The sequence below is a fragment of the Tripterygium wilfordii genome, chromosome 11, assembly GCF_013401445.1.
Source record: "Tripterygium wilfordii isolate XIE 37 chromosome 11, ASM1340144v1, whole genome shotgun sequence".
NCBI lineage: Eukaryota > Viridiplantae > Streptophyta > Magnoliopsida > Celastrales > Celastraceae > Tripterygium > Tripterygium wilfordii.
In genome coordinates, this window is record NC_052242.1 from 11,934,045 (window position 1) to 11,958,421 (window position 24,377).

General features: G+C 38.0%; 3 protein-coding genes and 1 pseudogene across 3 annotated transcripts; 1 reads left to right on the forward strand and 3 right to left on the reverse strand.

The window, feature by feature from the left end:
• Positions 1-802: 802 nt before the first annotated feature.
• LOC120009845 (putative receptor-like protein kinase At3g47110) lies at positions 803-4,088 on the reverse strand. The gene is made up of 2 exons (XM_038860558.1): positions 1,371-4,088; positions 803-1,252 (listed from the first exon to the last, which is right to left on the reverse strand). Exons 1-2 carry the CDS (start codon positions 3,991-3,993, stop codon positions 885-887), a joined length of 2,991 nt encoding a protein of 996 aa, XP_038716486.1. The 5' UTR covers positions 3,994-4,088; the 3' UTR covers positions 803-884.
• Positions 4,089-7,389: 3,301 nt separating this feature from the next.
• LOC120008465 lies at positions 7,390-11,991 on the reverse strand (annotated as a pseudogene).
• A 1,116-nt stretch (positions 11,992-13,107) lies between these two features.
• On the forward strand, positions 13,108-19,702 carry LOC120008807 (putative receptor-like protein kinase At3g47110). Its single transcript, XM_038859173.1, has 7 exons — positions 13,108-13,156; positions 13,274-13,341; positions 13,783-13,995; positions 14,835-14,914; positions 15,841-15,900; positions 16,629-19,126; positions 19,244-19,702. The coding sequence occupies exons 1-7, from the start codon at positions 13,108-13,110 to the stop codon at positions 19,582-19,584; spliced, it is 3,309 nt and encodes a 1,102-aa protein (XP_038715101.1). The 3' UTR covers positions 19,585-19,702.
• Positions 19,703-21,318: 1,616 nt separating this feature from the next.
• LOC120009199 (cytochrome P450 81Q32-like) lies at positions 21,319-23,834 on the reverse strand. Its single transcript, XM_038859669.1, has 3 exons — positions 22,395-23,834; positions 21,525-22,131; positions 21,319-21,455 (listed from the first exon to the last, which is right to left on the reverse strand). Exons 1-3 carry the CDS (start codon positions 23,331-23,333, stop codon positions 21,388-21,390), a joined length of 1,614 nt encoding a protein of 537 aa, XP_038715597.1. The 5' UTR covers positions 23,334-23,834; the 3' UTR covers positions 21,319-21,387.
• Positions 23,835-24,377: the final 543 nt, after the last annotated feature.

Sequence of the window (24,377 nt, forward strand, 5' to 3'; positions counted from 1 at the left end):
AGCAAAGAAGGATATACAAGTGAAGCGCCATTTTTTGCAATTCGAAAACAAAAGATGTTGGCGCTCTGTGGCTCTGGTTTTAGGGCTCTCTTGAAACTCAAAATTTTTTCCCAATTTGAGGGGTTCTAGGGCTTGAGTAGATTTAAAAATTTTAGGGATTTGGATTTTGGTATAAGCATTCCCGGGTCTGATTTTAGTTCGGACGGCGCGGGCTCTTTTTTGCCCGTGATTTCTATTTTTGGCTTATAATAATACGATTTTAGAATTCAACCACAGGTTCATTTCAGGGATTTGAACCCGCATTACCTCTCTTTTAACGCCGTTTAGCACTTGGGCCCAATGTGGGCTAGTCGAAGTTTTACGAGATGGGCTGAGGCGATCCATTTGAGAGTGTTTTGTTTTGATCTTTTATGAGGAGGTGAACCAAGTTCTAAAATTGTGATGAGTTAATAGGAATTGCAGTGATAAAAGTGTTTGTCGCATCATTGAAATACTGTGATGAAATGAAGGTAAAATTGTATCTCTTTTGTTGATATAAATTAATTTTATAAAAATATAAATAGAATAATAGAATTGGCAAAAGACAAAATTGAAGAAAAATCTCGTGTTTTGACACTAAAAATGCTACCAATTGAGTTGTTCCAAAAATATGATCAACTAAGTTGTGTTGGGAGTGGAGGCAGGCCGTACACCTAGAGCTTCAATTTCAAATTTATTGCAATATGATGAAATCGTAACACCCCACTCGATCAAACCCTGTTTTCATGGCAACGTACTACTTTGGGCAGGTGCAAAACGGGAATATGTGATAAGTAACGTACTTGAAAATTTGGAAATGATACAAATATGAAGCAGCAAAGACTATTGAACAGTAATCGAGATTATTAGTCACAGAGAAGGATGCGTTTCACTGATTTCAACTCGCGAACAGCATCTCTCATGCTGATACGAGAATCAGGAGAATCTGCAGTGCAAGACAAGCCAACCCCAAAAAGCTTGTTCATGCATTCATGCTGAATTTCTAGATTAATGTGCTTGTTATCATCGCTTGGATCGTCCATGTATTGCAAAAGCTCAGGGTCAAGTGCTTGTAGTATTTTATGAGGAAACACTGACCGCACCGACTCAATAAGATTCAGATCACCCATGAAGCAATCATCGACTGGACTTTTCCCCGTAAATAGCTCCAGCAGCATCACTCCGAAGCTGTACACATCTCCTGCCTTTGATGGTTTCTGCCCAATACCATATTCTGCAGAAAATTACAGTAAACACACATTAATTCAGGACGATGTACATGCACATTTGAAGCACAACAGGTGTTCGTTGAAATGCCTCAACAACCTGCATCATATTGTCATGATACTAACCTGGAGGTATGTAACCGATGGACCCCTTTAAGGCATATGTGGAGCTTATCGAATGCTGAATGTTGGTTCTGTTCACCAGTAGCTTGGCTAGACCAAAATCTCCTACCTTAGCAGTCATGTCCTCGTCCAAAAGAATGTTGCTTGGCTTTAAATCACAATGCACCACAGGGACTTCAATGTCATCATGTAGGTAATTCAGCACTGAAGCAACATCAATGGCCACATTCAATCGCTCTGTCATGCTTAACCCATCTCCATTTGGTTTCGTTCTTTTGCCTCTCAGCCAGTCCTCCAAACTCCCATTACCAAGGAAGTCATACACTAGAGCAAGAAAGTCATTGTTTTTAGAATCCAAGCTTGAGCATGATGTGATCAATTTAACAAGATTTCTGTGCCTCACATTTCGCAAAGCCTCGCACTCTGCAACAAAGCTCTTCCAAGAGCCAGTAGTTTTGATGTCAAGGATCTTGATTGCTACAGCAATACCTTCTCCAAGATACCCTTTGTATACCGACCCAAAGCTGCCTTTTCCGACCAAATTTGCCGGGTTGAAATTGTCAGTTGCTCGACGAAGCTCATGGTATGAGATTGTTTGATGGTCTGCCTTTAGCAGATCAGGGGTTCCACTGATGTTTCTCTTGTGCTTTCTTACAAACACAAAGGACACAACAATGACGCAAAGTGCAAATGCTATGATTGAGACGGTAATACAAACAATAACCACCAATTTTCTAGGACGTGGACTACCGTCACATCCAGAACTTGAGCAGAGTCTTGGATTACCTTCCAATTTGACTTCAGAGAGATTTCTGAAAACTCCACCACTAGGAATTACACCTTCAAGGTTATTGAAAGAGAGGTTCACTGACTGAAGAACGTGAAGATCTTGGAGGTCAGTAGGAATAGAGCCAGAAAGTTTGTTATAGGAGAGGTCTAGAACTTCCAGACCTTTCACTTCTCCTAAAGTGTTTGGAATAGGACCAGAGAATTCATTCTTTGCCAAGAACAATCTCTCCAAACTCCTACAATCTTTGATTGAGCTAGGAATATCACCAGACAAATGGTTGTTAGAGAGGTCGATGGTTACAATGTTGTCCAGGGCACCAACTTGTTCGTTCAAAGGTCCGGATAATAAGTTCCTAGACAGATTCAAGATTGTGCTCAAGCTGGAGAGACTTAAAACTTCTGTAGGTACGCTTCCATTGAGCCTATTATTGGACAAGTCCATAGAAATCAAATTCCCGAAGTTCCCAAAACTGGTGGGTATTTGACCAACCAGTTGATTTCCTGATAAATCAATCTGGTTCACTTTTCTAAGGCTACCAAGAGAATCTGGAATATTTCCGGAAAGTTGATTTCCAGCCAACCCCAACTCCTGGAGCTCTGTCAGTTGGCCAATTTCGGGAGGTATCGAGCCATTGATGGAGTTGTAGCTCACATTGAACAAAGATAGGCCAGTAAGTTGACCAATGGAGGCAGGAATGCGACCATAAATTCTATTACCTCCCATGTAAAATTTTGAAAGAGATTTGGAAAGATTTCCGACAGATTCTGGAATAACACCTTCCAAGAGATTGCCGTCAATGGCCAGGAAGTCGAGACGAGTACTGTTTTTCAGAGAAGTGAGGAATTCGAGACCGTTGTCGCCTGAGCTAACAATCCTGTTGAATCCAATATTATACATTGTCAGATATGGGAGATTCCCCAAACCCGGTGGCACAGTTCCCTCCAGAAAGTTTTCTGCCATACGGATGACTTGTATGTTGGTCAGATTATGCAGAGACCCGGGGATGGTTCCAGTGAATTTATTGATGCAGAAATTGAATACCAAAAGATTTGGCAGTGTATCCCCAACGTTATATGGAATTTCCCCCCATAGTTGGTTTGATGCTAGAGCCAAACTAACTAGGGAAGTCATGTTGTAAAGGGAAGGAGGAATAGTGCCTGTGAGATTGTTGATGACAAGATTAAGCACTTGCAAGTTTCGAAGTTGGCTCAAGTCACTTGGTATCTCACCAGAGAGGAGATTAGTGCCTAAATTTAATCGTATGAGTGAGGAAACATTGGCAATGGAGGGTGGAATTGGACCTGAAAGCGAATTTTGTCCAAGATTTATGACCTGAAGCTTTGTGAGCTGGCTAAGGTCAGTAGGAAGTCGACCGGAAAGCTTATTCGCTGTTAAGTCCAGAACTGTGAGCTCAGCTAAGTTGCTTATGTTATGTGGCAGTGCACCAACAAAGCTATTGTAGCTCATGTTCAGGACTCGTAAGCGAAAAAGATTACCAATTTGGTCTGGAAATGATCCTGCAAGGCTATTACCTTGTACTTGAAGCGAATAAAGGAAGGAGAGATTACCGACATAGGGGCTAATGGAACCTGTGAGTCTCAACCCAGAAAGATCAAGACCTTCGACTCTGGTGCTGGAGTTGTCACAGAGAACTCCAGTCCAGTTACAGGGGAATGTGTTCTTGTCCCAAGAAAGTAGAGGATCTGAAGACTCTGCACTTAATTGAGACTTGATTGAAAGCAAGGCCTCCTTGTCTGTATCAATGTTGGACTCCACACCAGAAAACATGAGAAGTACAAGCATGGAAAGATAAACCATGTCTGTAAATCTCTTCATTTTGAATGGTTTTAGGGTTATGAAACTGTTTCAAACTTGAACAAACATGATGGATATTTATAGCCTTTAGTGGCAGCCTGACCGGTAAGACTGCATGTTGCGTGGTTAATCTGTATCTAGTTTATCATTTATAATATTCTGATGAAAGGAACATGTCTACAAAGGACAAACAACTGTATCATCAGCTTGCTAGAAAAAATTGACAGTCAAATATTGCATTCTAGAAAAATCTTTTCAAATTAATAGCAGAACTTTACAAACACATAAAATATGATTACAAAATAATTAATCTTTCTAAGTTCTTTTTAAATCAAAGTTAATCTTGGTAGATTCCATTATCCATGTTAGTCTGAAGTTTGTCAAGGCAAACATAATTTTAATCTCAAAATTGATCTGATGAGGTGTTGATGATGCAAATGCTTGCTTAGCAATAGTAAGGAATCGTATCAAGTTGTGCATGTGAGCGACGGTCAATATAATCCACAAGGAACCCCAACATATATGTATTGCTAGAAGTCAATAACATATGCATCGTAAAACTCGCCAGCCCCTTTTTTTGACCGTTCATGTATTCAATCCACCACTCTCTCATGGACTCCAACTCAATATATATTCTCTGTATAGGACAGAGAATATATTCTCTGACTATACATGTGTACATATATGGCTATAAATTGGACATACTTGTGCACCCGAATGGGTTCACTGTAGACATACTTGTGCACCTGCATGGGCGACTCCGTATGCGGAACGATTAGATGCGTACATGCACTCATATGGATTCATCAAATCTTCATCTGAAGCTTTTATTCATGTACTTGAATAAATTATTATCTATGTCTTACAAAATTATGAAATTAATATCAAAAAAATATAATTTCTCTTTTCTTTACACAAAAATTAAAAAAATAATAATAATTAAAAAAAGCAAACAAATAATCTTAATCATAACATTTAAATTAATAAATGTATATATATATTCTCTGCCCTATATGTGTGTGTATGTATATGAGATGAGACATGATGAAAAGACATGACATGACAAGACAAATAGTGACAACCTAGGGGGAGGGGGTTTAAAATAGGGGGGGTTTGTTTATCAATTTCCTTTTAGAAAGTCAAGCAAATAGATTGTTCAGTTATGAAAAACTTGTCTAATGATATCACCATTCTAGTTTTTATCCAAAACTTTTTGGGTTTATTATACTAGTCAATGAAAAAATCAATTAACGTGCACTCGTTCTCATCATTCATTAATGATTTCAAGTTATGTCTAAAAATTCTTCAATTCCTACTCGTTCTAATTGCGCTTGTAGTCGGTCCCAAATCTAAATAAAGGAGGAGGATTACATTAAGTTCACAACCAACACAAAACTTTGTAAACCCTATGAATAATTGAATATGAGTCCAAATCATAATGTGAATTGATATTTGAAAAATGGAAAGTGTATAATATTGGAGGCTTGACTGATTCTTGAGAAGTCTTTGTTGGGACTGATTTGGTTGAGTTGAGAGTTGAGACTCCTTCAACGGGTCGAGCGTTGTGGGTTAACGAATAACCGATATTATTGAGTTCATGACCCGCTTAAACGAAACCCGCAGTGCACTAAAGCGACGGGTCAATCGAGTTACGGGTTCGGATGCAAACCGGTAAATTTGAGTTTCATTATAATATGCAATAGACAGGCTGGGTCGTAAGCAAGGAGCCCAACCCATTAATTGTTGGACTTGGGTCAACCCATGCTCGAAAACGAGCCGGGGCTTGCTTAATGCTTATGAGTTATGAGACTACATTGAATTTCGCATTTTCACCCACCGCCAAGTCCAACTCTCTTTGGGACAACTTCACCGTGTGGCATGTACTAATGCACGTTGTGGATCGTTAGAGCAAGATTTGGTCAAGGGTAGCCCAGTTTTGTGGAATAATATATACCAACCAAGTACCAAATTAAAGTCCATACCCAAAAAAAAAAAAAGTACCAAATTAAAGTCAATATATTGAAAAGTCTAGAAGAATATAGAAATCAACTGTAAGGAAATCAAATATGAGGTGTATGACAAGTGTGTGCTATACTAGAGATGATTTCTTTTAGGGGTTGGCTACACGAGTCTTTGAGAACATCACCAGAAAATCCATCACATGTATTTGTTTTCTCCATTCATTTCTGTCATGGATCATACACTCATCCACGCTTATTAAATTCATATAATTTCTTATTACTTCAAGATGTGTCTCTTTAGGTTTACCTCGCCGCCTCCTACTCTCTCCCATACAAATTCTCTCTTTCCTCCTTACTGTTGCACCGCTATCTCTACGTTGAATATGTCCATACCATCTTAAATGATTTTCTTGTAACTAATCTTTAATAAGTGCTACTCCAACCTTAAATCTAATAATTTTATTTAATATCCTATCTTTTCTAATGTGACCACACATCCAACGAAGCATTCACATTTCTGTTACATGCATTTTTTGGATATGGTTTCTCTTGATAGCTCAAGACTCGGAATCATATATCATTGCAGGTCGAATAGCGGATCTATAGAATCTTCCCTTCAACTTTAAGGGAATTCTTCGATTGCATAAAATCCTGGATACACTCTTCCACTTACTCCACCCGTTCTTAATCCTATTAACTACATCATCACCTATGTCTCCATCTTCTTGGAAAATCGATCCAAGATATTTAAAAGCCTTACTTTTTGTTACTTCTCTCCCATCTAATTCAATTGCTTGTTTGTTCTCTTGCCTACTCTTACTAAACTTACATTTCATATATTTTGTTTTAGTCCTACTTAGCTTAAATCCTTTAGACTCTAATGCTTGCCTCCATATTTCAAGTTTTGAGTTAACTCGCGATATTGTCTCATCCTTTAGAACTATATCATCCATAAACAACACATACCAAGGTACCTCACCTTGGATATGTAGTGTGAATTCATTTATCACTATAACGAACAGGAATGGACTTAGTGTAGACCCCTGATGTAATCCTATCGTGATGAGAAACTCCCCTGTAACTCCTCAATAGTCCTAACACATGCTACGGCTCCTTCATAGATATCCTTAATTATAGTGATATCGCTAATCGGGATTCCTCTCTTCTCTAAATCCACCACAATACTTCCCTAGACACCCTATCATATGCCTTCTCTTTGAATTTTGAATATGAGATTAAATTTGGGCCATTAGACTGATGCGTGTAGAAGTTTCTCATTCGATGACAGGATAAATTGGACCAAAAGCTAGCGCATAACCACAAGAATATTACTCTAAATGTGAATAGAACTCAAAACATTCCGTGCAGTTGATATGAATTCTTCGAGTTCGGGAAACCAAGTTGAACGTTGACATTGAAACCAAAAATATGTGGTTACCTCTAAAATATATATAAATCTAAATAGCAATTTTTCTCTTTTGAACATTTAACTTGGCAAATCAAGTAAAACTACCAACACCGTACAAAGGATCAAGAAATAAGAAGTATATAAATAATGGAAATACTATATATATATATAGACATATCATGGTGGATGGTGAGTAGGTGGTGTCAAGATTTGGGGTGTAAACTGAGACAGATACAACTCAAGCAGAGCTTGTTCTCTGGATTGCGCAGCCTCATCAACCGTGCCATCACCTGCCAACATGTTTTCAATATTATACATTATGATGTGTTATTTTACCCTTCAATTCAATAGCCTAACCTGTTGAGTGAGTGTTCCTATGTTCATTCTAGGCACAAAAAAAGCATAAAATCAACAGAAGTAGAAAGAAATGAAGAAAGATGAATTCATATATACATACCTGTGGGATAAAATTCAGCCCATGAGGGCATGGCGACATGATCAGCACCTTGTTCGAACTGATCAGGTCGTCGTATAATATTATTGTTGTTGTTGTTTTCATGGAAACCGTTCGTCGCGCTTTGATGACGGTCGTTGACAAGATTCATGTTTTGTCCTTGAAGGAGACTACTGGAAGGAGGTTGTACCATTTGATCAGCAACGTCCTGTGTCGACTGATCGCTGAGAGAGAGCGAAAGGTGAAAGGATTTTCATATATGAGTAAAAGGAAATGATCAGGGAAGTTGAGTGACTAAGAACGTATTACCACATGAAATGGAAAGCACACCTTAATAGGAGGCCATTGCAATCCAAAAAATTTAGGATTTGGACTTGTGGATCTCTTTGGGGTGGCCAATCCAATATTTTGTTTGGACTTTCTGTAACGAACCCACTTGCATTTGCAGTCTCTGTTGTAATATGTGCCTAATTACATTGGCTTTATATGATTAATTTAAATGAATGAATTAGTAAGACTAGAAATATAAATTACATCTACTTACCTCGGATGTTGATGGTAAATGAGCTATAGGTGAGTTGTACTTTTTCTCCAGAACTTTCTGTGTAATATACATATGAACTTTCATGAGTATATCATTAACTATATAGATTTAGATTTGGTTAGCGAAAATGATAGACATCTCAACAGTAGAGATCCCAGTTATCCCAACTGTTGAGCTGGTCACAAAAGATTGAAGTGATCCATGAGCTCCACATGTCCCACGTAATATACATGAAAAATTATATACATATAACTCAGCAGTTGTGATAACTAAGATATCAACTATTAAGATCGCTATCAATTGGTTACTTAAGCCGTGTTTGTTACCTTGCGCTTGCACACATGTTTTAGAGTCTCTTGGAGTCTCTGCTCCAAGTGATCAGCCTCGCGCAATGTTTTGATTCGAGAAGCATCGCCCTCCAATATGCTAAAAGAAATGGAACAATCTATGTATACGTATAATGCTTGACAAGGATGTATGTTTTTTTTCGAATAAGTAGATTTAGGGTTTTAAGGAACTTTTTTTACCTCAGTTGTTTCTCCAAATCTTCAATTCGAGACTTGTATTTGAGGATTTGTTGCTGAAATTCCTAGACAAGATTGATGAAGTAATCAAGAAGACTAAGTTAGTTCAAGCAAAGCAAATCAATCATTCTAAATGAGAAAGGATCATCATCAAATATATGTACCTCGAGTTGCAAATTGGTGTTTACAGAAGTACCACTACTTTAAAATGAAGAAACAAAAGGAAAATCAGATGGATTATAACAAGAAAAGATTAGAGAGAGAGATGTTGAGGCTTGTGAGGTGAAAGAAGAAGAATTTGAGACCTGCTGGATACTCGATTTTTCGTAGAGTCGGATTGAGTCATCATCATCTTACTAAGAGCTCTTTGTAGAAACTGCAATAAATCTACAACTTATAATAATTGGTTGCATATATATATATATATACGGTTCATTGATATCATATCCATATGGATGGAGATTGGAGAGAGCCCGTACCTCTTGCTTAGGTAGCCTTTACGGTCGCAATATAAAAACAAGAAGATGAAGAAGAAAGATCATCAACAAGAACAAAGAAAATTAAGTTTACAAATGTGAAATAATGAAATCAAATAATTACCGTCCTCGCTCATGCTCCGGAAGATTAACGTAACGGGCAAGAACATCTTCAATGCTTCAGCATGCAGAACATATATAAGAAATGTAGTACCCGATTTTCGTCCGGCTAAAATACAAAAAAATACAAAAATGAGAAAAAACACAAAAATGCAAAAAAACACATTTGTTGTACCTATAAGCCCATAAATATTCTCTTTCTTGGATTCTTAAGCCCACAAATACTCATATCTTAGCCCAATTCATACCAACCTATGTTCAACATTTGTTGGCCCATTTCATGAAGAGCTAATTTGCTTGTGTCCACTACCATCTTGACCAATGTCTTGATTATCATTTGAAAGCCCACCACATGATTTGTCAAACCCATTACTATTTCCACCTATACATATATACACATATATGTATATCTCTCTTGACATCATTCCATGCATCACCATCATTTTAGTGCAAATTGATGTGCAACTCCACTTAAATTCAATGGTGGTGACTCCATTTACATTCAATGGTGGTGAATCCATCATTTTAGTGCAAATTCAATGGTGGTGACTCCATTTACATTCAATGGTGGTGAATCCACTTACTTAGTGCAAATTGGTTATTCAATGGTGGTGACTCCACTTAGGTTGCCATGGTTGGTCATTCAATGGATGGGTAGCTCCTAATTTCCTATAAATAGAGAGCTAAGGGAGAGAGCTAGAGGAGGAGAGCAAGATAGAGAGCTAGGGGAGAGAGCTAAGGGAAGAGAGCAAAAATAGAGAGCTAGGGGGGGAGAAAAAGAAAAAGAGAGAAAGAAAAGGGGAGAAACTTCTTGCTATCAAGTTCATCAATCATCAAGCTTTCCTGTTATTTTTTTTGCTACAACAATCTTCTCCAATGCGAGCCTCTACAATCAAGGACTTCAAATTGCAGGATTTTCAAGACCCTAATCTGTCCGAGATTAGCAGACTGCTTTAAACTTTGAATTTTGCTCTGAAATTTTGATATAGTGTTTATTGAGGTGTTGTGACATTGTATATAAAATTTCGTTGCATTTCGACCTCATTTGATAGGTGAAATCAGAGTTGAAAAATCTGTGCGCAATGTGTGGTTTGAAAATCTGTTTTGTGCAAATCTTGATTCTTTGATATGTTGTCATTTCAATTAAGGAAATCATAAGTTGATTTCACTTATCTGGATTATGGACCATATTTGATTTCATTTATGAATTTGCCATAAGTTGGCAATAATGGATTAAATTGGCAAATGACATTTTTTCCAAATAATCATTTATACCATAAGTTGGTATTTAAAATTAAACCTACCAAAAGTTGGTAGGGTATTTTATCATTTACATCATAAGTTGGTATTCAAAATTAAACCTACCAAAAGTTGGTAGGGTATTTTATCATTAACACCATAAGTTGGTGTTTAAAACTAAATCTATCAAAAGTTGGTAGTGTGTCTCCAAATAAAAACTATCATAAGTTTTTAGTAAAATTATAATTTTTTTTAATGCTATCATAAGTTGATAGTATTCTTACAAATCTTTTCCCAAAACTATCATAAGTTGATAGTGTTATTTCAAACCTATTTCCAAATAAAAACCATCATAAATTGATAGTAATATTCCAAGCTTTTTTTCAAACACTATCATAAGTTGATAAGTGTGTTGAAAGTAATAATTCAAACTTTAACAATTACACCTTGTAAAGAGCAAGTTTCCATAAGATCATTTATACCATAAGTTGGTATTGAAAATTAAACCTACCAAAAGTTGGTAGTACATATAATCATTTATACCATAAGTTGGTATTTAAAATCAAACTTACCAAAAGTTGGTAGGGCATTTTGTTCAATAAACCATAAGTTGGTATTTAAATTTAAACCTACCAAAGTTGGCAGTGTATTCCCAAATAAAAACTATCATAAGTTGATAGTAATATTCCAAACCTTTTTTCAAACACTATCATAAGTTGATAAGTGTTATTTCAAACCCTTTTTCCAAAGCTATCATGAGTTGATAGTATTTTTCATACCAACCTTTTTCTCAAAATAATTATATCTTGCAAAGAACAAGTTTCCATAAGATAGCCATTAGATTAATCCGGGTAACCGTTTTCAAACGGGAGTTGTGGGGTGCCTAACACCTTCCCCACACTCAATCGATCCCTGTACCCTTTTCTTTGGTTCGCAGGTTTTTTACGGTGTCCAATTGCACCTTAAATCAATTGGTGGCGACTCTAAACATTTTTCATCCTTTCAAACGTCGGACTGCGTCGTGACCCCGGTTGCGACAAGAAATTAAGAACAGAAGATGATATATGAATGTTTGTGATGATTGATCGAAGAGATGATTAATTACCTTTTATTGTTGCCAGAGAAGACAGTGAGTCTTCCAGAAGGAGAAAACATGAGGAGAGCCACATCAACATCGCATAAAACAGAAAGCTCGTATGCTTTCTTGATCAGTCCGTTTCTCCTCTTAGAGAAAGTGACCTGCCTATTTGTTGTGTTCTCTATCCTCTTTATCTGAAGCTTCACTCTCCCCATCTCTCTCGCTCCTGTTTCTTTCAAAAGAGGAATGAATGAATGAATGTATGTATATAAAGATGAGATCGGTCACGGTTAGAGAAGCAGTAATGAAGAAGAAATATATTTTTGTCGCTGTCAGGCCATTTGCACACTGGATGACGAGTGATACAGAGAGAAATGGGTTTGTATAACAAGTCACATGTCCACGCATAGGGATCTGGAAAATTATTTATTGTAGTCTTATGTTTCTGTTGGTCATAATGTTGGATAAGACAATGAGTGTGAGAGTGAGGGAATATTTGACAGACTGAATTCTCTGTAGTTTATGTGTCCGGTGGTTTTTGTGTTGGGTGTTGAATTAAGCCATAAATAATATTAATATATAGAAAAATTTTAATGAGTCCATACTACATAAGAATGAAAAAAAAGTGCATTAGAACATGAAAAAGATATGTATTTGAAGTTTAGAAAAATAGGCGAGAGAATGTCCATCACATACGAAATAATACTCTAGTCAATCCTTAACAAGTTCTCTTACGCTTTGTTTGGATTGTAAAATGAATAGTAGAGTTATTGGAGGGAGAGTTAAGTGGGGGTCATGAGAGGGGGATTACCTTGACTCGCCTTTACTTGAATAGGAGGTAGAGTAAAGGAGATCGAATTAACTTGAAATGAATGAAAAAAAATTTATGCATGATTTTGAAAATTATAAACAAATCTTACAAACTTCCAAATTGAAAGGTTACAAAATATAAAATTGAAGAGTTAAGTAAAGAAAAAAGTTATCTCCACTTAACTCTCCATCTTACAATTCAAGCAAGGTGGAGTTACTCCACCCTTCTTAACCCTCATCACTTAACTCTCTAAAACATCAATCCAAGCAAGCCTTAAGGCATCTGTTAACACTACGTTAATACATAATTAATAATATTTATTTTTTGGAGGAATCATTGGAAAGAAACAATTTTTACTTTTTAATTATATGAAGCTGCTCGTGAGGGCAAGAAATGAATTTTGTTGATCTTTTTCAGTGGTATGCAACGTGTCTTTATTTTATGCAACGTGCCCTTTATTTCTAGTTTTCATCATAAACCTTTTTGTTTTGTCCCTCTACGAGCACAATCTGACCGACGAATGGCCACTTCTGCCCAAACAACTACTTATGTAGTACGTTCAGTGAAAGGTTTACATTTCGAGTTTAGTGGCCACTCTTATTTTGTACAAGGAACAAAGTAATCCTTACAAATTTTTTTTTCCTGCTGAATTCACCATTCAATCTCACAAAAAAAATTGTAATTAGATTTTGCAGTTACTGTGAGTCTCCGGTATTGGGATTTTCCAATGGTGTGTGTTGGGATTGAGTATGGAGTTTGTTTTTATGCGTAATGACCCAACCTGAGAAAATTGTTGCGAATCTTATGAGTGAATTTTCCGGAGACTAACTCCGTGGAGCGGAGTTGAGGGCCGATAAGCCCGAACTAGAATGCTCATGGATATCCTTCTTTTTGGGTGTCGGGGGAAAATTTTTGGGGGCCTTTAATATAATTTTTGGCTTAGTTGTTAAGTGTAGGGTTAGGTTTTATAAGTGTGATTATAACCATGCAATCATATCTTGTATTCTTTCTTTGAAATAGTGAAAATTCTCTACAATTCCATAGACACAATTGATCGAACCACGTAAACTTTTGTGTCTTGTTTGTTGATGTTTTATTTTTTGCTTATTTTCTGTTGTTGATTTCGTTCCCAACAGCTTGGACCGAGCTCCTCGAGGTTAATGGAAATATGGAATAAGCTCTATCTGTAGAGCAGGATGAAGTGAGAGATGAAGAAAACAAAAGGGGCTGTCCCTTAATTTATGGGTACTCTCCGAAGCCTGAGCTTAGCAGTGAAGAAACTGATTGGAGTGCATCAAGTTTCTTGATAGTTACATCTTATAGCCCGTACGGTACTATATTTATTATTGATCAAAGATTGCTGTATTTCAATACCATGGAACACAATCTCTTCAATTATTTCTTGTTTGTTGGTTAGGGTTTCTATTTATTGGTCGAACAAGGGTTCGAGCTGGATCCGATTGAGATGGGAAGCTCAGGCTAGTAGTTTTGTAACTGCAAATGGTTATATTATTAAAAGTACTTTTCTGTACAATACTAACTTGTAAACCCTGCTTCTAGGGCTCGGTATCGGGAAGTACAAAGCCGGCCCGACTTTTTTAGACCCAAGCCTGACCTGGACCCAAGCCCGATATTGATCATCGGACCGGGCCTGATTGGGAAAATGCAGCCCAAGCCCGGTCCGGGCCCATAAAACTTGGGCCTTAGGGTCGGGTTCGGGCCTTGACTATTTTTTTAAAAAAAATTTGATTGTTTTTTTTACCCTTTTTTAAAGGATATATATGTGTGCTATATAGATATATGTATATAAATATGTATATATATGTAGAGATATATATGTGTGACATGTATATATGTGTGCTATATAGATATATGTATATAAATATGTATATATATGTAGATATATATGTGTGACATGTATATACATGTAGAACATATATACACACACTGACACACATATATACACATGCAGAACACATATACACACATGCAGAACATATATACACACATAACATATATAAATATATATATACACAAACACACACAAACATATATATACATATACATGCAGTACATTGATTGGGCCTCCGGATGGGCTTCAGGCTAGGGTAGGGTAAAAATTGACCTGAGGTGTCGGGCTTCGGGCGGGGCTAGGCCCCAAAAATGGAGCCCAGGCCCGCCCAAGGCATTGGGTCGGGCCAAGCTTTGATCTAAGGGCCAAATGGTGACCCCTACCTGCTTCTCCAGGCGAGCGAAATATATGTACCTGTAATGCCAAAATCTGCAAGCTCCACTGTTGCCGTCCATCCTAACGAACCCGTTACTTGGTAACTTGTCTATGTGTGAATCATGTGGTAGGTAGTATTATCGTAGATGTTTGTTTAAGGGATTGTATGTGCAATTAGCATTATTTTGTATGTTGGGGAAATTGCCCCAGATCCTCCTTAACATAAATATCACCCGTCAATAGAGAAAATTAAACTTGAGAATAGAAACACAATCACAACAACACAAACACAATTTACATGGAAAATTTCAAAAAAATAAAACGTCATTGTTAAAAGACAATCATAAAAACTTTCACTATATAACAAATTTCATAAGCCCTACTCCAGAACCTATTTTCTAACACTCTTTACATTTTGAAATCTCTCACAATTCCATACCAAGATCCCAATTACACAAAGAGATACACCATAAAATTTCCCCACCTTGTTATCTCTTACTAGGTCTGGCCGTCTCTCTAACCCATGTTTAGAGAAAACAAAACAATGGGAACTTAAATTACAAACCTAGAAAAAAGTTCTATTTATAAACCATGCATGTGGATCGGTTTACCGGTATCCAACTTGCGCCAATTTTCCATTAGCATCAAACGTGCACAATTATACTATCATGTAGTGTCCTATTTTGTGCCAACCTCTACTAGCCACTTAGCTCAAAAACTCTCATCCACTCACAACCACACTTGGACCCACACGAATTAACACACTTTCAAGTTTGTCACGGCACAAATTCAATCCGAACTCCCTTGTGTTTTTGCTTTTGACCAGTACTAAAATTGTAGTCTTCAATGGGAAGCAGGGTTTTCTTTGGTCAATAATGACAATGAGTGTGAATGTTGCGTCGAAGACATATGATCTAACTAAGGCTACCCATTTGTGCTCGACATTGAATGGATCATGCCAGCTGAAAAATGAAAAATACTCTTTAACTAACGCCTACTTGTTTCTTTAATGCTTTTTTTCATCAGCCAATCTGCTTTGTTTGCAAAATTAAAACTTGTCAATGAATCAATTGTCAATGGCATGATGTTTCCTTTGTGGCCCACGTGTTCATAATATTGGGGGGAAAAAAAACACAATGAGAACCAGAAATAAGGTACAAGAACGCGAGCTAAGGCCCCCCGCACTGGAAGTCACTACGGTAGTCCTGCAGTTTTAATTAGGGTCGTCCATTGTGTTTACCACAGTGAGACCCAGTCTGTTTTTAACTTTGCTAATAAGATTGGATGGTGACGATTGCAACTACAAAAAACTGCAGATTATTTTACTACAGATATCCTCAACTTCAAAAACACGCACCACCGTACTGTTATCCCACGATTTTTACGAGTGATATAGAATTTATAAGAAAAGAAAAGACTTATGTTTCTTCGTACTTGTAGACCCGTGAGACATGCATTCAATAAATTTTTCCATGCCTTGGTGACTGGTTAGATAGAGAGAAAGTTGAGGCATGCGTATGGATAAGGGAAGACTTTGTTGTCTTATCTCTTGTATGATTTGTCTTCGTCTTCAATTGGAGTGAGTGAAGACGAACACATAAATATGACTAGAATCCCCACCCCAAACCATATTAAATCATGAAATTTTTTTCTCAAAAATGATGTATTAAAGTTTAAAAAAGTTAGGATTTAGTGTTTAAGGTTTATGGTTTAGTAAAAAATAAGCTTTGATTGGGATGATGAAGTTGCAAATGTGGGAGGTCTCAAATTCAACTCCCACCATAACATTCCCCTGTAACTGGACTGGAGTTCAGATCCTCAGATCCTCTACTTTCTTGGGACAAGAACACATTCCCCTGTAACTGGACTGGAGTTCTCTGTGACAACTCCAGCACCAGAGTCGAAGGTCTTGATCTTTCTGGGTTGAGACTCACAGGTTCCATTAGCCCCTATGTCGGTAATCTCTCCTTCCTTTATTCGCTTCAAGTACAAGGTAATAGCCTTGCAGGATCATTTCCAGACCAAATTGGTAATCTTTTTCGCTTACGAGTCCTGAACATGAGCTACAATAGCTTTGTTGGTGCACTGCCACATAACATAAGCAACTTAGCTGAGCTCACAGTTCTGGACTTAACAGCGAATAAGCTTTCCGGTCGACTTCCTACTGACCTTAGCCAGCTCACAAAGCTTCAGGTCATAAATCTTGGACAAAATTCGCTTTCAGGTCCAATTCCACCCTCCATTGCCAATGTTTCCTCACTCATACGATTAAATTTAGGCACTAATCTCCTCTCTGGTGAGATACCAAGTGACTTGAGCCAACTTCGAAACTTGCAAGTGCTTAATCTTGTCATCAACAATCTCACAGGCACTATTCCTCCTTCCCTTTACAACATGACTTCCCTAGTTAGTTTGGCTCTAGCATCAAACCAACTATGGGGGGAAATTCCATATAACGTTGGGGATACACTGCCAAATCTTTTGGTATTCATTCTCTGCTTCAATAAACTCACAGGAACCATCCCAGGGTCTCTGCATAATCTGACCAACATACAAGTCATCCGTACGGCACACAACTTTCTGGAGGGAACTGTGCCACCGGGTTTGGGGAATCTCCCATATCTGACAATGTATAATATTGGATTCAACAGGATTGTTAGCTCAGGCGAGAATGGTCTCGAATTCCTCACTTCTTTGAAAAACAGTACTCGTCTCCACTTCCTGGCCATTGACGGCAATCTCTTGGAAGGTGTCATTCCAGAATCTGTCGGAAATCTTTCTAAATCTCTTTCAATATTTTACATGGGAGATAATAGAATTTATGGTCGCATACCTGCCTCCATTGGTCAACTAACTGGCATAGCTTTGTTCAATGTGAGCTACAACTCCATGAACGGCTCAATCCCTCCCGAAATTGGCCAATTGAAAGAGCTACAAGAGTTGGGGTTGGCTGGAAATCAACTTTCCGGAACTATTCCAGATTCTCTTGGTAGCCTTGGAAAAGTGAACCAGATTGATTTATCAGGAAATCAATTGGTTGGTCAAATACCCACCAGTTTTGGAAACTTCGGCAATTTGATTTCTATGGACTTGTCCAATAATAGGCTCAATGGAAGCATACCTAGAGAAGTTTTAAGCCTCTCTAGCTTGAGCAAAATCTTGAATCTGTCAAGGAACTTATTATCTGGACCTTTGAACGAACAAGTTGGTGTCCTGGACAACATTGTAACCATTGACCTCTCTAACAACCGTTTGTCTGGTAATATTCCTAGCTCAATCAAAACTTGTAGGAGTTTGGAGAGATTGTTCTTGGCAAAGAATGAACTCTCTGGTCGTATTCCAAACAGTTTAGGAGAAGTGAAAGGTTTGGAAGTTCTAGACCTCTCCTATAACCAACTTTCTGGCTCCATTCCTACTGACCTCCAAGATCTTCAAGCCCTTCAGTCAGTGAACCTCTCTTTCAATAACCTTGAAGGTGTAATTCCCAGTGGTGGAGTTTTCAGAAATCTCTCTAAAGTCAAATTGGAAGGTAATCCAAAACTCTGCTCATATTCGGGATGTGACAGTAGTCCACGTCATAGAAATTTGGTGCTTATTGTTTGTATTACAGTCTCAATCATAGCATTTGCACTTTGCATCATTGTTGGGTCCTTTGTGTTTGTAAGAAAACACAAGAGAAACAGTTGTGGAACCTCTGATCTGCTAAAGGCTGAACATCAAACAGTCTCATATCACGAGCTTCGTCGAGCAACTGACAATTTCAACCAGGCAAATTTGGTCGGAAAAGGCAGCTTTGGGTCGGTATACAAAGGGTATCTAGGAGAAGGTATTGCTGTAGCAATCAAGATCCTTGACATCAAAACTACTGGCTCTTGGAAGAGCTTTGTTGCAGAGTGCGAGGCTTTGCGAAATGTGAGGCACAGAAATCTTGTTAAATTGATCACATCATGCTCAAGCTTGGACTCTAAAAACAATGAGTTTCTTGCTCTAGTGTATGACTTCCTTGGTAATGGGAGTTTGGAGGACTGGCTGAGAGGCAAAAGAACGAAACCAAATGGAGATGGGTTAAGCATGACAGAGAGATTGAATGTGGTCATTGATGTTGCTTCAGTGTTGAATTACCTACATGATGACATTGAAGTCCCTGTGGTGCATTGTGATTTAAAGCCAAGCAACATTCTTTTGGACGAAGATATGACTGCTAAGGTAGGAGACTTTGGTCTAGCCAAGCTACTGGTGAACAGAACCAACAATCAGCATTCTATAAGCTCCACATTTGCCTTAAAGGGGTCCATAGGTTACATACCTCCAGGTTAGTATCATGACAATATGATCCAGGGCGTTGAGGCATTTCAACGAACACCTGTTGTGCTTTAAATGTTATGCATATTGTCCTGTATTAATGTGTGTTTACCGCGATTTTCTGCAGAATATGGTATTGGGCAGAAACCATCAAAGGCAGGAGATGTGTACAGCTTCGGAGTGATGTTGCTGGAGCTATTTACTGGGAAAAGTCCGGTCGATGATTGCTTCATGGGTGAACTGAATCTCATTGAGTCGGTGCGGTCAGTGTTTCCGCACAAAATACTACAAGCACTTGACCCTGAGATTTTGCAACACATGGAAGATCCAGACATACAGCATGAATGCATGAACAAGATTTTTGGGGTTGGCTTGTCTTGCACTGCGGATTCTCCTGATTCTCGTATCAGCATGAAAGACGCTCTTCGCGAATTGAAATCGGTGAAACGCATCCTTCTCAGTGACTAATAATGTCGATTACTGTTAAATAGTCTTTACTTCTTCATATTTGTATAATTAAGTCCTTCTCTCTTGCATCTTGGGCAGAATGTACTTCCCAGTAATAAATAAATCAGATTTGTACATACGTCTCTCGAGTTTACTGCAGGCCTGTTCAAAAAAACGCCACGACTGAAACCAATCGTAACCAAACTGATTTGGTCAGTTTTTTTAAAGAAAAATTCACAAATCTCTACACCAAAAATCAAACCGAATAAAAAAAAAGCCTGACAAAAAACAGACAAAATCGATGGTTTGATCAATTAAATTTATATCAAAAAATTGGAAAAAAAAAAACTGACCGTGAACACCTCTGTTTTCGGAGGACAAAAATATGTGTTTTTTTTTGGCTTTTATCATTTCCAAACTTCTGTAACGTCTCCCATCCCCAATTATAAAATACGCCTTCAATTTTCTCCTTAAAAACCACTTCTCATTTATCATTTACAAGGAAAAAAAAAAAAAAAACTCAACTTGTTGACACGAAGAAGGGTGTGGTTTGTTGTACATGGCCCTAACATTTAGGAAAGTCTTTTAGTGGAACTTTTTTATGGATATTTTCTAAGAGAAATCCTTAGTCACGGTACATCATTTAGATATTGTCATTATGAAAACCCTATTGGGAAGAGAATGAATCCTTATATTTAGAGAGAATTCATATGAGAGAGTTCCTCAATAAAATTTACCATCGCCATCCACAGATGTATGCAATATGATTAAATTATGTAAAATCATTGTCTCTTTCGTGCAATTGATATTGTTTTTTGATTTCTCAATTTTTCGTATTAGTTCTTTACTTATCGTGAACATCTTGGGCTATTTTTTGTCAAGAGCATCTTGAGTTGTTTCTGCACAACAAATTGGTATCGAAGCAGAAAGTTACGGTTTACAATCGAGATGAAATCTATGTCTGCAGAAGTTTGATACCAGAGTAGAAATTTACAAGCAAGTGCTCGATGCGATGTTGAGAAGTTTGTTGGAAAAATAAATTTTAGTCTACAAGAGGTTCAAATTCGGGATATTCTGATCCAGTCAGGTTTACACAGAATGTTAAAATTGTGCCAATTTAATCACAATCGATTTAATGGTCAACCTGCCACATTAGCAAGTTGATTAACTGAAATTGGCAAATTCTTCACATATGACTAAATTGATACAAAATAAATTTTGGATGATTAAATTTTAGATGTCTTTTTTCCCTCAAAATTTATCTTTAATATCGTAGAGCAACAAATATCAATCCATTCTCAAACTTAAAAAGAAAAAAAGAAAAAAGGCCAAAGTCTTAGTCAATTTACTTAGGGGTGGCAAAATTCTGTCCGATTCGGATGACAGAATTTGTCCGACCCGGATTAAACTATGTTTGGGCAAAAATATGTCTAAAATCTGGGTCCAAACACAAATTTTTTATTCGATTTAAAATAGGATTAGAGTCCAACCACAAAAATCTTGTTTGATTTACTTGTCTGGACCCTAACCCGGATTAGATTATTGTCCGATTTAATTGTTCGAATTTAAACCAATTTGGGTTTGATCAATAAAGTACCTCAGAAATTCAATCCGGGTTAAGGTCCGGACATATAAATATTTTCATAAGCACATGCTCTTATCCTACCTAAAACCTACCCAGAATCGAATTTACGCCACCCCGTGACGTCATTGATTTGAAAATGAGTAGTGTTAGATCCAAAAGTAAGATCCCCATTTTACCCTAAATCTATGTTGCATATGAACTAAATATTGATTATAATTATAAACACACATAAAGTCCACTTAATATCCAATACTACATATTAGATGGAGGGTCACATATTGGAGGTCCCAAACATAATTCTTTGCAAATAAAACATTGTCCTCCGGAAAAAGGGGAAAAAAAAAAAAAAAAAAAGCTGGTTTTCTTCAGAGTTCAGATAGGAGGCTGATCATATTTGGGCTTAGGCGCGGCCTATACTTTGCCAGCAAGGGCTGCACCTTGGGCATGGAAAGCCCAGGCCCTTCAGTCATATCCACCATCTCCTCACCAACTCTGACCCAGTCAAAGCATTGAATCAGCGATCCCAATGCCAGCCCAATCATCTTCATTGCCAAGCCCTCCCCTAAACACCCTCTCCTTCCAGCTCCAAATGTCAACAACGTGAACCCATCTTTGCCCCCTTGATGCCTCTCAGGCTTGAACTTTCTGGGTTCTTCCCAGAACTTGGGGTCATTTTGTATTGCCCACGCGTTTACGAATAGAATCGTGCCTCGGGGAACTCGGAAACCTCCAACTGTGCAATCTTCTGATGAGGCATGGGGGACCAGAAGTGGGCCAGCTGGGTACATACGGAGGGTCTCCTTGATGATGCCATGGAGATATGGTAGTTTGGGTAGATCAGATTCGTCAATCAGTCGGTTTGGTCCAATGTGATTGTCAAGTTCAGACTGTGCTTTGACAAGAGCCTCTGGATTGTTTAGAAGAAGCGAGAAAGCCCACTCCATCGTTCCAGCGGAAGTGTCTGTACCAGCTGATAACATCCCCTGTGAATACAAAGTCAAACAGTTCACTTCATGGAGCAAAATCTCAAATGCTGGCATCAATGTTGTTGTTGACCTAAATGGGTTGTTGGTAAGGGTATTAGTTTTCTGTCTGGCTGTATTTGGGGATGAAATTGCATCGCATATCAGGTATTCGATTAAAGTCCTCACTGGTGGCATCGCTAATTTAAGCAATAATCATGGTTATTTGAGAACTGAATCTTTTTTCGATTATCTCTAGTTGTGATATAGAGTAGTGGACTCACCAGCACCATGCCTCTGATGATTTCATCTGTGTAGTAATCAGGTTCAATCTCCTGCTGTGATAACAGGACATCAATCATGGTCTTAGCTGTACTGTTCTTTTTTCTTCTGAGCTCTTCAATCAATTCCTGGGTAAACAGGTCCCTTTTCTTCTGCAAACTCACCATTCTCTTCTCAATACTATTTGTCCCAATCCACTTCAAGACTGGAACAAAGTCACTGAAATTCGTAGTCCCACTTAACTCAAACGTCTCTTTCACAATTTCTATCAACCTCTTGGCGTCCTCTGCACTTGCTTGATTCTCACCACAAACCATTCTCATCATAAAATTCAGTGTGAGCTCAAAAAACATCGACTTCATTTCCACGGTCTGAAATTCACCACCCTTTGTACCTCCAAAAAGCCTGTGAACTAATGACCTGACTTCCTGGATACGAATTCCAGAAAACATCTGCACACGATGCGTTGACAAGAGTTCAAGGGAAGCTATGCGCCTTAAGTTGCGCCAGTGTTGGCCGTATGGTGCCCAAAGAACGTTGGTGTAGTTGTAACCAAAGTGTTTTCCGCCAAGTAATTTTGGGCGGTTGGCGAAAATTGTGTCGTTTTTGGTAAAACATTCCTCTGCAGCAGAAGGAGAAGACACAAGGATGACAGGTCGTGAACCAAACTGGAGGAATAGCACCGGACCATATCGCTTAGAAAGATCTGCAAGAGTTCGATGGAGGGGTTTCTTCAATAGGTAAAGATGCCCTATGATGGGTAGAGAGACACCAGGACTTGGTGGGAGGTTTTTGTTGTACTGAAGAAACAACTTTGTAAAGAAATAAAGGAAGATGAAGAGCATAAAGAAGCTGTAGATTGAGGCCTCCATGGATAGACCTCTGGGAATGCCAATTCTGTATTCAAGGAAAGCAGACTTGAACATTTGAAGGATTGGCATTGACTAGCCACATGTATGTACTGTTGTCTTGAGAAAAGTATGGACGCAAACCTCATATGCTGATGTATATAAGCAGGAGCGGTTTACCGTAACAATTGGCAAATGGAGTTCTTTGAAAGCGCTAGCCAAGACAAGAAGCTAAAAGTCGAAACATGGGATCCTACCTAGCCCAGACAGACAAAGACAGTACAGCCATGCATATGGAGCATGAATCTTGATCCGGCTATCCCGGCCAAATACGGCCCTTGGATGCGAATATAAAGCCTTGGATAGGCACAAAAACGTGCCTTAACATGAAATATTACGCCCAGTATCTTGTTTTTGTACAACAATCATAGAAGAAGAAGAATTGGCTTCAATTGCACTCAAATGGGTTTCAGGGTAGATGCATTTTTCAGTTTTAAGTCGGTCGTTATCTAAGCTCTGTAACCAATACGGAGCTGTGTATGATAGACCAACTGACCAAGTAAACGTGTATTATTGGGTTACATAGAATAGATATTTAGGTAGAATTTGTTACAATTCCCTTCAAAATCATGTTCAATCATGGTTTAAAAAATGTTATCACAAACTATTTTTTTTAAGCGAGAGCATCAACCCACGTAAGATAAGATCGGGCAAAAATCATACGGGGAGAATGAGATCGAAGTCCACAAAGGAGAGTTAACTCCATAAAACATGTTATGGTGGGAGTTGAATTTGAGACCTCCCACATTTGCAACTTCATCATCCCAATCAAAGCTTATTATTTACTAAACCATAAACCTTAAACACTAAATCCTAACTTTTTAAAACTTTAATACATCATTTTTGAGAAAAAAATTTCATGATTTAATATGGTTTGGGGTGGGGATTCTAGTCATATTTATGTGTTCGTCTTCACTCACTCCAATTGAAGACGAAGACAAATCATACAAGAGATAAGACAACAAAGTCTTCCCTTATCCATACGCATGCCTCAACTTTCTCTCTATCTAACCAGTCACCAAGGCATGGAAAAATTTATTGAATGCATGTCTCACGGGTCTACAAGTACGAAGAAAC